General features: G+C 39.8%; 2 protein-coding genes across 7 annotated transcripts; one reads left to right on the forward strand and one right to left on the reverse strand.

Moving 5' to 3' along the window:
• The first annotated feature begins 4945 nt into the window (after positions 1-4945).
• Positions 4946-10793, forward strand: LOC103976778 (uncharacterized). Of its 6 annotated transcripts, none has more exons than XM_065145112.1 (12): positions 4963-5151; positions 5742-5873; positions 6070-6213; positions 6295-6431; positions 6817-6861; positions 7068-7121; positions 7725-7829; positions 7920-8126; positions 8213-8298; positions 9034-9776; positions 9856-9959; positions 10330-10793. In XM_065145112.1, exons 3-11 carry the CDS (start codon positions 6117-6119, stop codon positions 9951-9953), a joined length of 1572 nt encoding a protein of 523 aa, XP_065001184.1. In that variant the 5' UTR covers positions 4963-5151; positions 5742-5873; positions 6070-6116; the 3' UTR covers positions 9954-9959; positions 10330-10793. The 6 variants fall into 6 exon arrangements, with proteins under 6 accessions (XP_065001182.1, XP_065001184.1, XP_065001183.1 ...); XM_065145111.1 differs by having other exon boundaries at positions 9903-9959; XM_065145110.1 differs by having other exon boundaries at positions 4946-5151; positions 5742-5850; positions 6298-6431; positions 9034-9959.
• A 362-nt stretch (positions 10794-11155) lies between these two features.
• Positions 11156-12498, reverse strand: LOC135634650 (probable xyloglucan endotransglucosylase/hydrolase protein 32). Its single transcript, XM_065145113.1, has 4 exons — positions 12267-12498; positions 12086-12186; positions 11787-12004; positions 11156-11701 (listed from the first exon to the last, which is right to left on the reverse strand). The coding sequence occupies exons 1-4, from the start codon at positions 12460-12462 to the stop codon at positions 11344-11346; spliced, it is 873 nt and encodes a 290-aa protein (XP_065001185.1). The 5' UTR covers positions 12463-12498; the 3' UTR covers positions 11156-11343.
• Positions 12499-14926: the final 2428 nt, after the last annotated feature.

The following is a 14926-nucleotide window of genomic DNA, read 5'->3' on the forward strand; positions in this document are numbered from 1 at the left end:
ACACTGTCATATGTCAAAAGATGTTAGTTTGTAAGGAGACATGACCACCCATTAGAATTAGATAGGAACTCAAGTGATGCTTCATCTTCTAACCTATAGATACAGATGAAGAGAAAAATGTTGTATCTTCTCTCTCTCTATATATATCATGAACCATTAAGGGGTGCAAGTAATTAATTCCCAGAGGTCTAAGAATCCATCACCTGCAAACAAGTAGCAGTGAATTTAATGGCATTGTGAACAGAAATCACTTATAGCTGATCATTGAACAAACTGCTAGTTTTAGTCTCTTTCATTCCATTGGAATTAAGGTTAGCATTTTAGGAATTGGAATAGCCATCAATCAACTAAACAATGAAAACAATCTTCTCATGTGATCATGTATGGAAACTGATACTGCAGTGACTGGAATTCTCTACAATTTGAATACAGGAAAACAATTATCCTCTGTGAGCATCTAATTCTTTACAAAAGGTTGTATGGTCTCCATCTCCTTGATTTTGTATTTAAGAATAAAATTAAAGAGATGTGAGAGAGAGAGAGACAGACAGAGAGAGAGAGAGAGAGAGAGAGATTCTTTTGAAGTGCTGTTGTCTTGCTTGCAAGGAAAACAAAGCCAAGCATAAAGCATTGAGTGCATCATTTCCATTGTTGGGGCTGGTCAACATTACTTTTGTTAGGTGGATTTGGATCAAAAAAATTATGCCTTAAGTATTGCACACTGCATCAATTAATCCAACCAAAGACCATCATATTAGAATACTTTATGGAACATCCTTTTTTCAAATGATGATATGTGGTCTAAGTGGACAGCATGTTGTGGTATACATGCAATGAAACAGAACCAATGTATATATTATGTGATTTGTTGTCTCTTTCATAAGCCTCAAATTAGGTGAAAATTTATCTCCAATTTTCAAATAAAATCATGCAATTTTGAAGATATAGTGGCCTACCTTTTTTTTGGTAGAGAAGACACTATTGAAGAACAATAAAAATAACCCAACAACACTCTATCATATTAATTTATTTACTTTTTTTAGAAAAAATAGTTTAATGATGGATGAGAGAAAAGAGAAGAGAAATCATGTCAAACACTCAAACAGATTTAGACCAACAAGAAGAGAAAAATGGAGGTAAATTGTGTCAGTCACTGAAAGGTGGATGTGATGTCTTTTCAACACTTACTTTTGTGGGGTCAAAGTTTGCTGCTTAACCAAATGAACAGCCATCCACTGAAAGCTTAATAAAGCTGTATGGATTTGATCAAATTAACTTAAAATAAGAAGGCAAAGAAACCCAATTTTTTGTGCCTGTCATATGATCTGGATGTGCCTGTGAATGCCTGCCACCTTTGGAATCCAAGATGGCCACCATGACCTCACACCAGTGCAATTAGTTGTTTTAAAGCTGCCTCTGCCTCCACATATTGGACCTCCATAAAGTCAAAAAAAGATGGTGTTCTAACTTGGGAAGGTGACCAATACTTTTAGAAAAGTTAATAGTGTTGGAATCTTGCATCATTTCCCCACTTTTATCCACCACAAAACCTCACAAAACATTTCACATTTTTGGGATATTTTAAGCATGCATTCATCAGATCACTGTGATGTATTTTTCTTTCTGATTAAGAAAACACTATGTAACTTTTCTCTCTTACTGGATTATCTCCTTTTTTTTCCTTTAAACATCTATATTTGCCATGGTTGTAAAAAATGAATTATTCAGCAATTATGGCTCATATAATGCTGGTTTTCTTTCATGTCAAATGTACAATATATATGTATGTTTATGTGTGTATATATATAAATATATATGCATATATATGTATATGTATATGTATATGTATATGTATATGTGTGTGTGTATATATATATATATATATATATTTTATATTTATATTTTATATATTTATATATGTATACATATACATATATATACATACATATACATATATATACACACACACAGAAATTTTTATGAAAAAATAAAATAAAACAAAATTTTAGAATGTGACAAACAGAAACAACACAAAAAAAACTTTTTAGCCTCTCTAAATATATGAAGAAACCCATTCATCAGCTCAACATAATCACTCAAATACCAAAGTCAGTTGACCCTTTAATTAAGCAAAATAATAAGAAATTTTGATTTGATTCCATCAAATCCAAAGAGTATTTCTTGTTCAGCAGCCCAAGCAAACCCATCATGAATAGTGATTCTCTCCGCATCAAATATGTCAAAAAAAAAATTCAAAGGTTTTGACAAAGAAGTAAGCAAATTTGTTTTCAACATTAATTAATTAATGGCATGCACCATCTTGATCAATTCAGTCATGCAAGGAGTAACTTGTAATGGAAGACATCAAACCTACCATGCTATGTTTGCAGAGGAAATCATTGATTTCCACAGCAAACCTGTGTGGCCAACTATCATGGAGGAGATGGGGATACCCTCAGAAGCCATCATTTTTGGATCCCAAGCTTTGCCCAAAAGGAAGCACACCATTGATAATAGGACATGAGGAGAGAACATTTCCCAATGCCAAAAAGCTTTTGAGAATTTTATTAGGCTCTCACTTCTCAGGCCCTATCAAAAGAGGTTAATGATCTCATTTATTATTATGAGATCTATATACTTGAGATCATACACAACTCAACTTGATAGTTTAGATAACTTTATGTCCCAATGATATTTGATAGTTTAGATACCTCTAATTATTATTCTTAAGCCAATGCAGGAGACTTAAGCCAATAGAAGATCAAAATATCAACGTACGAGTGATGGAAAGAAATGTACCCAGGAAATCTGACGAAGACCACCTAACAGTAGCTGCACTTTGGAAACAGTGTCAGGTGTGGGCGTTCCTTTTCTGATGCAGCTTTTGAGAGCAGTAAAAGCTTTGATCTATCAACTGTAATACCAGTGGAGTCTCTGCAGGCTCACTTGCTCTCGAACCTTCAAGTGGGAAAGTAGCTTTGATCCAGTATTCCTGCAAATGAGTGAACAAAGAGAGGCCCACCAGCAGACTGATGAAATGCGTGTGAGAATTGACAGGACGATGTCATCTCACCAATTCGAGTCACTGCAATGCAACAATACCAAAGCTGTGCCATCGTGTGGAGATTATGATCCCTAGGAACACCGACGTGTGACATGATCTCCTGCTGCCCCACGCATGAAACTCTCGTACGATTGGATGCTGCACTGCGAGTGGTTGATGGAATGCTGCGGAGAGAAGGCAGGGTTGGCCAATTGTAATCGTATAAGAGCAAAAAGTGAATCAGAGGATTAGATAGGCGGAGTCACCAGTGGAAGTGGCAGGGGTCGACCAACTAAAGTGACCAGGGCGAATCGAATCAGCTCATGAGTCCTCAGATTTGGTTCGTTAATCTTAGCAGACGAGTTGGGAAGACGATTTCGCATTTCCGAACGGGCAACGCAGGGCCGCACGGGTTTGATGGGCCGGTGGCCCGATGAGGACGGCTCAGTTGTGGGGCCCACTTTGAGGTCCTGTGGACCCACTTCGTAGGCCCCGTAGGTACGGTTTTGGGGAAGGATCTTTCCTGATGACGTCTTCGACTAGGAAAAGTCACTTAAACGGTGCCCAACGCTTCCCCCCGGAGGCCTCGGCTAACTCGTGGGGCCCATTCTGAGGTCCTGCGAACCTGTTTCGTGGGCCCCTCAGGTACGGTCTGCGAACCGATCTTTCGTGCTGACATCTTCCACTGGCAAAAGCCATTATTCGGTACCGTCTCGCTTCCCCTCGCGCTCACTTATGGAGGCCCACCTTGAGGTCCCATGAACCCACTTTGTGGACCCCTTAGGGACAGTTTGGGAACAAATCTTTTGTGCTCAACGTCGTCCACTAACAAAAGCCATTGATGGTGTACCCGCTCCCTTGCCCTCGAGCTTACTTGTGGGGCCCACCTTAAGGTCCCTAAACCCACTTCGCGGGCCCCACAGGTGCGAGTTTGGGGAACGATCGATCGAGTGCTTGTATCTTCCGCTAGCAAAAGCATCGATTCGGCACGCCTCCCCTCGATAGTCACTGTTCATTCGCGCGGCCCACTTTGTCCTATGGACCCGCACTATGTGGGCCCCGTATGTAGGTCTTGGGGTGCGACCTTTCGTGCTGACATCTTCCACGAGAGACAGCCATCGACTCGGTGCCCGCTCGGCGTACCTTCGAAAGTCTCAGTATCAAACTGCGGGTCCCATGTATTCCTCGTCTACTCGCCTATGATCACGCGAGTAATCTCACCGGGTAAGACGTACCGTGGAGCTAAGACAATTTCTATCCGACGAGACCAAACCTACGGCACTCAAAAGGACATGACTTATATCGGATCTGTACAAAGACACGAAGTAAATCTGCTATTTAGACATTCGTGACTCACATAAACTAAATCGGACACAAATTGTTACATACGTTTATATCGGAATCACATTGCAACATAAAGGATTAATAGCAAGATAAGTACTTGTTTCACAATGTCAATTGAAGTACTGAAACCTTAAATTCACCGTTTCTATAAGCTAAATTAGCACTCAATGTTGAAATACATTTTTAAATCGAAAAGAATAAATACGAAATTAATTATTTTTAATATATGCAATATTTTCTAAAAGGTATATATATATATAACTCAAATATATAATTAAAAATATTAAATTATAAAAGGGTGTATATGTATATATACCTAGTGTTTAACATAGAATAAAAAATAAATCGGATTAGTATTCACATCCGTGTCAATATGGTGGAATTGTTTACCCGGATCCGACTTGCCAGATACAAATTCGGATCTTTGGATACAATCCGACCCGTTATCAGCTGTAAAGATGCGGCCGTATCGTACCCAACATTCTCGCACCCGGGCCCACTTGTCTCGCTTACTGGTCGGTGGAAACTGAACCTTCTTCTTTTGTGTTCTCTCTCTCTCTCTCTCGATCGATTAATATAAATTCGTTCTCGAATCCGTCACCGTTGCCCTCCTCGTTTCTCCTAGGGTTCGGCGCCTCCTCCCCTTCGCCCCATCCTCTATGTCGCCGCCTCCGGGATCCCTCCGATCCCCGACGCCGTCTCGCGATTGCTGATGCCGCCTTCCCGGATCGTCTCTGCTTCTTGCTTTCGGTCCGCTCCGATCCGTAAGTGCCCGAACCCCCCCACCTCCAGGTTGTTTTTTATCGTCTCTTGAGCACCACCTGTTCGATCTCACGATCACCATTTTCAGTAATGCCGCATCTGATATGGACGTGAGCACCATTAACTTTTTGAATCCTGCTATCTTCAATAAGCGTTGGCACCTCTCTAGCGATAGTTGTTGAGTTAATCTGGCGTTTCTCAACATTACTAAGCGACGATCATTACGTAGATTCTCCAATATTTCTAGTTTAGGATTAGGATATATGTACTCTTTAGGTTTCATCATAGTCAGTACCCGTCGATGTCCATGATTCTCTCGATCTATCTTTATTGTAGCATATTACCATCTTGTACTACCAAAATCTCTCCATGGATGGTGAAGATATGGGCATGTAATTGAACCCGCTGTCAACAATTTATAATAGCATTTGCGAAAATATGGATAGGGAAATGAAGAAGCATTTTCTAACGTAGACTGCTCTGCCCTACATATCTTTTACTTGTGCCAGTGTTCATCTTGAATACTTTGAATGGCCTTTCGATATTCTTGTGTTGTTGCTTATGTTCTCTTCATTTTTGTCTCTTAAAACAGAAAATATACCTGTTAGTCAAGGAGTAGCAAAATCCAAATATTGCAACAAGCACCTCAATACGTGGAGCCAAAGCAGAATGTCATGAAGCCATATGGATCCCTCAACAATGTAATGCACTAAGCCGGGAAGGGGTATATTTTTTACAGTTTTAATGCCCAATGAAAGTCCTGTCCAATTCAGTGTATGCAGCTGTCACATGCTTTAGATTTTCTGGAAAACTTACATCTTTCTAAAGTTCCTGAAGTTGAAAATGGCAAAAAAGAAATTGAAGGCTTATTCACTGTAGAAGTGTGACTTCAGTTCTATTTTTCATGAATATGATTACAGAACCTGTTCAGTATTTGGAGAATAATAAAGCCCCACAAACCTTGATAATGAGTACATCTCAGCAAATACAAGCTCTTAAAATTCCTGAAGCTGTTGTTGCCCTTGCTCAGGCAGCTGGAAAAGTTAGTGGTGAGACCGAAAAATGTATGTATATTGTATTTGATTTGTTTTGTTTCTTGCTGAAGGGTTGAATATATGATTCATTGAATATTTGTTCTCCTTTAGCAGATCTTCCAGGATGGTCTTTATTCCCATGTACGGTTCAGATGCTAAAATGTGAGAAATGTTCACGTGAGTTTTGCTCCACAATTAACTATAGACGGCATATTCGAGTGCATCGCAGATCTTTGAACATTGATAAGGTTCTTTCTGTGCTCTTCTGTTTTAATATATTTGTTTCCATTGGTGTCTTATTTTCTTTCAGAGCTTTACTGTTATAACCTTAGGCGGGAAATTGGATTTTTCTACTTTGTTGCCCATTTTTTTCACAGAATCAAAATATTCTGTTCTGGGGAGTGCTTATTATTGCTTGATAGTTAATGTATCAAGTGCTAGTGATTACTGGTCTCATATTCCTGAGCATGTTAAGTAAAAGCCAGCAATCTTCTTTGTATTTTTTCATAGTTTCATGATTTAGTGAAAAAGTATGTATTCTAGTTTAATATTTAATCTTACTAAGAGTTCTTGAACAGCTACTATTATCTTCGAATTTGTGTATGGTTTACTGATCCTTTCTTGAAAACTTAGGACTCTACGAAGAATAGGATGCTTTTGGGAGTATTTTGGGATAAGGTAAGTTTCTTTAAGTACATATAACACTTCTTAGGTGTACTTCCCCTCTAACAGAAATCAATAATGTATTCTGTGTGTTTATCTTGATTGGTATTTGTCAAGCCTGAAATTGTAACTGAATAATTGATGGTCCATTTGAAGTTTGCATTTTTTTCCTGTAGAAAACTATGTTCTCTTTAATGATGAAAACCTCTGTGCGTTTGTAGCTACCTCTGGAGGAGGCAAAAGAAATTTCATCATTCAAAAATGTGGATATAGAGGTAATGGTTTAAGTAGCATAGTTATTTTACTCATTATTCCATTATCCAGTTTCTTAGTGACCACAATTCAAAGTTCTTATTTTTGGTCTAACTGATAGAGCCATTCAAAGTATGGAAGTTTGTATGTATTTATGTGAAATATTGGTGTGCAAACTTTTCTTTGTTCTCTGATATGCCTCTTCAGTAATCAAGAACCTATTATGGTTTACTTATGTATTTCTGTAATCAGAAATAATAAGGAACAAGAACAACAATCTTATGAGTATACTGTATCATTGATCTTAAAAAGATCATTGTTTTTTTTTTTTCACCCCTGGTGGTGAAATATCATGATGATTACTTGGAGAATGCTGTTTCTTGATAATGAGAAAGGGCTATTTAAGGTGGTCATCGATTTTTTAACCATCGGTCTTCACTAGGCTTATTTAACAAACTCTGACAGTGGAGTTGATACTCCATTGTTATGACAAAGTCACAAATTGCTAATTGCCTTTTATCTAATTTTAGTTTACCAATAAACCAAGTTATTTAAAAAAAGGAATGTGAGGGAAAATAATATTGCATTGTTATTTAGAGAAAGTTCTAATAATTATCCCATTACAGGATGTTACTGGTTCTTCAATTATAAGGGCGTTGAAAACTTCTGTTCAAAATCTTGGGCTGCCTTTACTGCCACATATATATGTGAAGGCTGGCACAACTCTTTTGGTAAGAGAAATTGGATAGTACATCAGTTTGAAATGTATCAGTCACTGTTGCATGTACCACATTCTTGAGGTTCACATTTGCATTTTGTAGAATGTTATAGAAGGAAGTCCTTCTAGGTTTCCTATATCATCTCAAGAATTGTTTGGAGTGCTTGATGATGCAAGCGAGGAGACATTTTTATGTGCTGGCAGTACCTTGTCAATGCAAAAGTACATCTTCAGTGGAGATGCTGGGAAGATTGCTCTCGAGACAAAAAACTCAGTTGCTTTTGCTAGTTTTATGCTTGAACAGAAATTGGTATATACCTAGTTTTTCTCTCATTGTTAAGTGTTGACATTTTCTTTAGAAGCTTGCTTCTTACCTTAAGAAGAATTGGTTGCTAGGTGAAATCGTGGTATGCTGATAAAGATATTGAAGCTTTAAAATGCCAACGTGTGCTTATGGAGGAAGAAGAAGTTGCTAAGAAAAGGTATCTTCAGATTATGTGCTTATGTTAGTAAAGGAACCGTATCTCCCCATGTATCCAACTTATCTCTACAATTGGATTTTATTCTCTTTAGCTATCATGATTTCTACATGTTCAACGTGGTATTATCTTATAAGAGGATATAAACCATTTACTTTTAAAAGCTCAACTTAAGGATTGTTTCATTTCTTAGTTAAGGATCTGAATTATTCAATCCCCAGAATAGACAAATTTTTATCTGAAATTATGATTAAGTTTGAACTTTATGACAACAGAATAATAAATATGGAGTACAAGTATGATAAATGCTACTGCATATTTTGAACTTAACAAAGAGCCAATGAACCTTCATTAGACATGGTTGTAAATGGTCACATAGGAACCACACATCTTTGTCTGGATCCAATCATCTTACTGATATAGTTGTAAAATTATGTTTCAGTAAGGAGTGGATCCTCAGTGAAAAAATGTAACTCATAGATTGTGAAATGGGACTGATTTCTCAGTAATTTAGTATACAAGTTCATGTTTAACAACTTTTACTTGGTCAGCTTGGTTGGATTATGCAAGTCCATTATTTTTGGGTAACCTCTGACATATAGAGTATTGTTGGTTTTGTATACCATGCTGATAAAAATATCCTTTTGTTATCTTTTACAAATGTGAAAACACCAGTTTTATTTGCTAGCATATTCATTATAATTAATGCTCAACTAACTCTGATGGAGTAATGTTTAGGCAAGCTGAGCTCCAGGAAAGAAAAAGGTTGAAGAAATTGAGGAAAAAAGAAAAAAGGGTGAATATATCGACTGGTGTTGCCAATGCCAAAAACGAGAAATGTTTGTTTGATACTGTTGAGGCAACATGTAGTTCCATAGAAACACTAAATGAAATGCCTGCATGTGAGTTTTGCCAGAACACTTCTAAAGAACCAGTTTGTCAGGAGACACAATGTGGAGAGGCAACCAGACTGGTTGAACCACATTTGGATTGGAACCGGAGACAGCATTCTCACCCTGACAATGCTGATCAGACTGTAGACCAGAAAATAAAAGCCAAGGCTAGTGAATGTCAAATAACTACCACTAGTGGGCAAGTCCCCATGTCAGCACAAAATTCTCCAAATGGTCATGATCTGGGAGAAGTTCCATCTGCAAAATCTTCAGTAACATCAACTAATGACCTTATGATTTTGACAAGTAAAACAGTGCCAGATAGAGAAGATGCAAATGAAAGAAACACTGATCCAAAAGCTCGATATTCATACAACGAACATGAAGTGATGATAGGCTCTATCAGTGTCACACTTAGAAAGGGTTATGATGATAGCAGGGAAGCTTCAGCTTTGGTACAGAAACATTTCAAAAAGCTAGCGAAGAATGATTTACATCCCAGTAGTGCCATTCGGACGACAATTGAACTGCACAGACCAGTGTGCCATGACATTGCAGATTCTACCACGGAAAAGATTGCAACCGAAGGCAATCAATTTCATTCTGATGCTTTCAATCAAATTTCTGTTGAAGATATTTATTTGTCCTCTGTTGCAATGGATGACAGTGGCACTGACAAATGCTGGAATTCTTTCACTGACCTGGGTGATGCAGGATTGTCCTTGCCGAGAATGTTTTCAAGCCAGATCGCAAGGGCCTTCCTAGCAGAGAGTAAGTCCTTCGCTTCTGTATATCAATTTAATTAATATTTGATCCCTCACATCCCAGTTTGCAGTTTTTCCACCATGTTAAGGACTCATCAACCTGAAAGCCTTTGGGTTATCTTAAAAAAAGCTTTGCCTAACTTGCATTATACCAAATATTCATAGAAAACACAAAGTTTGCATTTTATAAGCCTGATTTTAACCTGTTCCTAGGAAGTTTCAAATTGGTAAAAATCATTGGACATATACAGGAATGAGGTTTTGACTTTGGTCAGTTGAACTGGCCCATTCTTGTAAGTTCTTTAAGAATTGATACATACACATATACACATACATATATGTAATCCCTAAGACCTGATAACAAGTAAATCATGCAGGATGGAAGGAGTCTATGATAGCTGATCACGTGACACTAACTTTACCCAGTGATTTGGAGGCCACTAGGCAGTCATCAGAGTTTGAGGTACAAGATCGGCGACTTTGATTTCCGAGGTCAGGTCATCCTCGATGCTTCAGCACATAAAAACAAAATTAGCTGCAGACATAACAAGAAGTCTAGGCCTGGTTTATCTCAGTGCTTCAGTGGGGAAGCAAGGGGTTAGATAAATAGACTTTTGCGATGATTTATACTTTTAGCATCCCCAAATTTTAGAAGGCTTCCCAATTTTAAGAGAGATCTGTGTTTAAACAGTTACTTTTTTTTCTTCTCCTAAATATTATTGTCAATGTGTCTCTATAGGTGTTGTACTGGTTCATTTTTAGTACCATCGTTTTGGTTTTACTTGGACCTTTTGTCTGTACAAAAGCATAGAATCAAACGTCTATCTCTGATTTAGTCCTTTGTCCTGGCTTTTCCTTCAAGACTTAATTGTCTAGGAACTCTCATGAATTGAGGTAAATCTTCGTTAAATTACTGATCAGAAACATCATTAAATTACTACTTAACTATGTGAATGTTACTGATTCTTCTTTTTATAGCCAGTGAATGAAGAGAACAACCACCGTGACTCTTCCACAGCAACAGGCGACTTGGACAGTGTTGTCTCTCTCTCTCTCTCTCTCTCTCTGACCACAGGATATGAAGAACACGTCTCAGAGAACACAAGTGTCTACGATATGAACTAGGAAGAACCAGGGAGAAACAAAAGAGGAATGAAGGTACAATTGTGCTTGGCCACCTTCGTATTGCCATTTGCAGACCTCTTCAATCCAAAAGCAATAGTATTACAGTTACCCAAAGACCATACACCCTTAATCATGTAAACAAGCCAAAAAGACCACAAACGCCTCAACCACTTACATACAGATGCAAGTAGCAGGGCAGCTCTTCCTCCTTCGAGGAAGAAACCATCGAGACACCAAGGCAAACTGGAACAAGTAATCGATACCCCTCAGCACTCCGGAGTGAGGGAATGATCCCTGCTGTAGTCATGGCAGTAGTCGTAGACCATGTGGTTCCTCTGCGCCCACTGCATCGCCGCGTACTGCCGGGCGCTGAGCCCGTAGCCTGACGGCGACGCCGGCACCGGGCGGCAGGACGACGGCGCATTGGCCGAGCATCCTGTTATCTTGAAGTCGGTGAACCTCGCAACGAAGGGTTGGAACCTGTAATCCGCCTTGTACTTGCCGTTCTCTGTCGCCCAGGATGATGCGTCCCAAATGGAGCCGTACACCCACATCGGCCGATCCGGGAACGTCGCCTCGATCTTCCTCGCGTACCTCCTTATCGGCACATCGTCCACGAAGAATCTGCGCATGGATGGATGAACCGAGTTCAGCGTCTGAGCTGGAAGAGCAGAGCACGTGCACGTCCTCTCAGAGTAGACCCACTCACATGATCTCGTCGGGGTTCCAGAGGATGGCGTAGTGGTGGAAGGCGGCGGTGGGGTCGAACCAGAGGTGGAACCTCATCTCCCTGCCGATGACCCGGCCGTCGCCGCTTCCCCTGACGTACACGTTGGTCTGCAGCGTGTACGGCTTCCCGGGCGTCGTGCCCAGGAACTCGATGTCCACCTCGTCGTGGAACCCCGGGTGAGCTTCGTTGTTGGAGAGCTGCAAGCACGACGACCGACGCATGCATGAGTACCCATCAACATCGACTCGAACAAAACCAGTGAGGGATCACCGACGCACATAGAAGGCTGTATTCACGCCGGCGGTGTAGCCACTCTGGAGCTTGATGGAAGTACCGAAGTAGCCATTCCGGTACGGCCGAATCGACTTGAATCCACTCCCTACACCATTACTAGCTTCATAATTCGGCGACATAGAAACAGAGAAAGGTCAACTGCGGGGAGTAGCAAGAATGGCAGACCTGAGCTCCTGTCAAGCCAGACTGTGACAGAGGCTTGATCCCGGGAGACTGATTGGTGCTGAGGACCCCAGAGGTTCCTGTATTCCTGGTAGAACCTGGATGACCTGATCTTGGAACTGAGGGGATAGCCCGGGGAGGGCTGCGCATTGGCATAGTGGAGGATGAGGAAAACAAGGAGTGGGATGACAAGAGCCATGCAAGCTGATGGATGAAGGTGAAGGTGCGGAGGTTCATGGTGGTAATGCATGGTTTAAATAGGAGCGGTGAGGGTGTCCCACCTCCATGAAGATGCATGTAATTAATGAAGAAACCAAGAAAAGTGGTGAAGAGTAAACGGAAAGAGCTTTTCTTGGTGTGAGATTGATAGAAGTCTCAGTCCCAAGAATCACCAGTCTTTGATCTACACTTGTTTGTTCATGTCTGATCTCAGGTCTGAATCCAACATTCAAACCTACCAAGAAGCACATCTCTCTCTCTCTCTCTCTCTCTCTCTCTCTCTCTCTACTGTTTACCTGATTGAATGCATGGGTATATTTCCTTGCATGCTTTTCCCATTGCCATAAGGAAAAGGATGGAGAAAAGAATGCAAATTGTTTGACCAAAAGCAAGCATATGTTTGATGTTTGGTGGTGATGAATCACTTGTTACAGCAGAATCTCCTGTTCAACTACTCTTATCAGTACATGGTTTAACTTGGATTAACACAGCTCATTTCTGTCAACTGGGAGCTTTACATTCGTTCACACTTGTTTTGATGGGACATTGTGGACTATATTCTTAGCATTAGTCTGATCAAAACAGCCATCACAAGCTGATAATTAGCAGATGTTCTTTCAATAGCAGACGTTGTTATTCTTTAATTCCATCAAGAGGTTAATGGCTATTTATGCTGTAGCAAGTGAACAGACATGCAGATAGAGACAAAAGAAAAAGCTTCTTCACTGTGGGGAACGAACTGATAAAGAAGGTCGGATCACTGAGCCGAAATCCTTAGATCATCAATCCTAATCACTCACCATGACAACCAGTAGTAGCCATGTTGAGTAAATGCTGAACGGATTCGTCCTCTCATGCCAACTCCAGCAAAATCTGGCAGCAGATGTAGAAGATGAGCTGACTCAGTTTGGTCACAAGAAGAAGACCATGCAATGCTACATCAGACAAAGTGCCAAAAGAATTGTTGATGAAAATGATACCTACTACAACAATAAGAAACAAAATAATAATTAAAATCAGGTAGGTTGAAGCTTTAAATGATTATACCAATAGTTTATTCGACCAGACACTGTTTCCTTCACGTCAATCAACAATCCTTGAGACGTGTGCAAAACGACGGTGGGTCAGACGAGTGTGTGGCTCGGAGGACATCTGCGTTCCAGAAATCAGGACCGGTAGTGCTTCAGTGAGGAGCAGATGATGAAGAAAGTAGCCACCGGAATACTGCCAAACGTGTTTGACAGAATGCTTCTGCAATTGCTTGGAATGCTCTACAGCTGAAGACATGGTATGAGATGCAATCAGGAACAAGCTGAAGCGCCGTGAATGGTGGGTGGCTCGATCATGCACACGCCGAAGAGTCAAGAGCAGAAAGAAAGAGGAAGAAGAATTCAAAGTTTGGTCACAGAATCCACCCAGACTGATCGTGTTCCACTTGTCCATGGACTCTCTGAAGATTTCAGATGGAGGAGTCAAAGAAGCATTGTTAATAGCCGCAACTCATGGCTTCTTTGAGCAAATCAAATACATCTGTTGGAGATGCACACATTGCTCCTAACTTTGTTTCATCACATCTTAATCTATTTGATCTGACAAGATCCAAGATTTTGTTCTCTAAACCATGTCACTAAGTTCACCAACACCAACAAATAAATTATATATATATATATATAGTATTTATATTTAATTTTTATAAACTCGATAATGTCGACAAATATATATATATATATATATATATATATATATATATATCAACAATTAAAATCATCTAAATATAATTTTTTTAAATAAAAATTGGATACATCAAATAATATTTAAAAATCACCAAACTCATACTTTATATCTTTGCGACGATCTCTAAATTTCTTTTGTTACAACGTTGATGATTGATCTTCACATGATTACGAAGTAAATGACCACTCACGCGAGAGCCATGCGGCAAAGTACACCGGAGCGATGCCGTATCTCAAAATAAAAATAAATAAATAAAAAATATAACTGGACATAATTAGACCATACAATTAGCTGGCACAAAAGAACATCATCTCTCAACAGGGGAATGGGGAGGGAAACTCTTGTCTTCCCCTTAACTTAAATTGGCTTGCCACACTGAGCAAGTCAAGGAAAAGCTTCAACTGCTCACTTTCCTCAAAGAATTGAATTGTGGCTGCTGCTGCTGCTGCCTGCCAAATACCCGATGATGACACAGAAATGGAGGATTGGGCCACATTGCCGACAAGCTTCTGTGACTTCAATGGTGGAGTGGCTGAACCACACCAAACTGTTCTTGTTTGAATGCATGTGGTTGCAGAAGAAGGGCCACAGATGCATTTGCGTGAAGGGTGGAAACATGTGTCATCTGAGAGATTGGGAAGCCTGTGTTGTTCGTGCTCGAGCTTTTAATCCTCTGTTTAGACTGATGAAGATGAGAATGAGTGTGTCTT

This window comes from Musa acuminata, chromosome BXJ3-4 (genome assembly GCF_036884655.1).
Source record: "Musa acuminata AAA Group cultivar baxijiao chromosome BXJ3-4, Cavendish_Baxijiao_AAA, whole genome shotgun sequence".
NCBI classification, from domain to species: domain Eukaryota; kingdom Viridiplantae; phylum Streptophyta; class Magnoliopsida; order Zingiberales; family Musaceae; genus Musa; species Musa acuminata.

Bases quoted from the DNA above. Each gene is read 5' to 3' on its own strand.
- LOC135634650 (XM_065145113.1), bottom strand. From the start codon at position 12,462: ATGGCTCTTGTCATCCCACTCCTTGTTTTCCTCATCCTCCACTATGCC. The intron at 12,187-12,266 runs GTCTGCCATTCT...GTAATGGTGTAG, and splicing joins CTGGCTTGACAGGAGCTCAG to GGAGTGGATTCAAGTCGATT. The intron at 11,702-11,786 runs GTGAGTGGGTCT...ATCCATGCGCAG, and splicing joins TGGAACCCCGACGAGATCAT to ATTCTTCGTGGACGATGTGC.
- LOC103976778 (XM_009392104.3), top strand. From the start codon at position 6,117: ATGAGTACATCTCAGCAAATACAAGCTCTTAAAATTCCTGAAGCTGTT. The intron at 6,214-6,294 runs GTATGTATATTG...GTTCTCCTTTAG, and splicing joins TAGTGGTGAGACCGAAAAAT to CAGATCTTCCAGGATGGTCT. The intron at 8,299-9,033 runs GTATCTTCAGAT...AGTAATGTTTAG, and splicing joins GAAGAAGTTGCTAAGAAAAG to GCAAGCTGAGCTCCAGGAAA.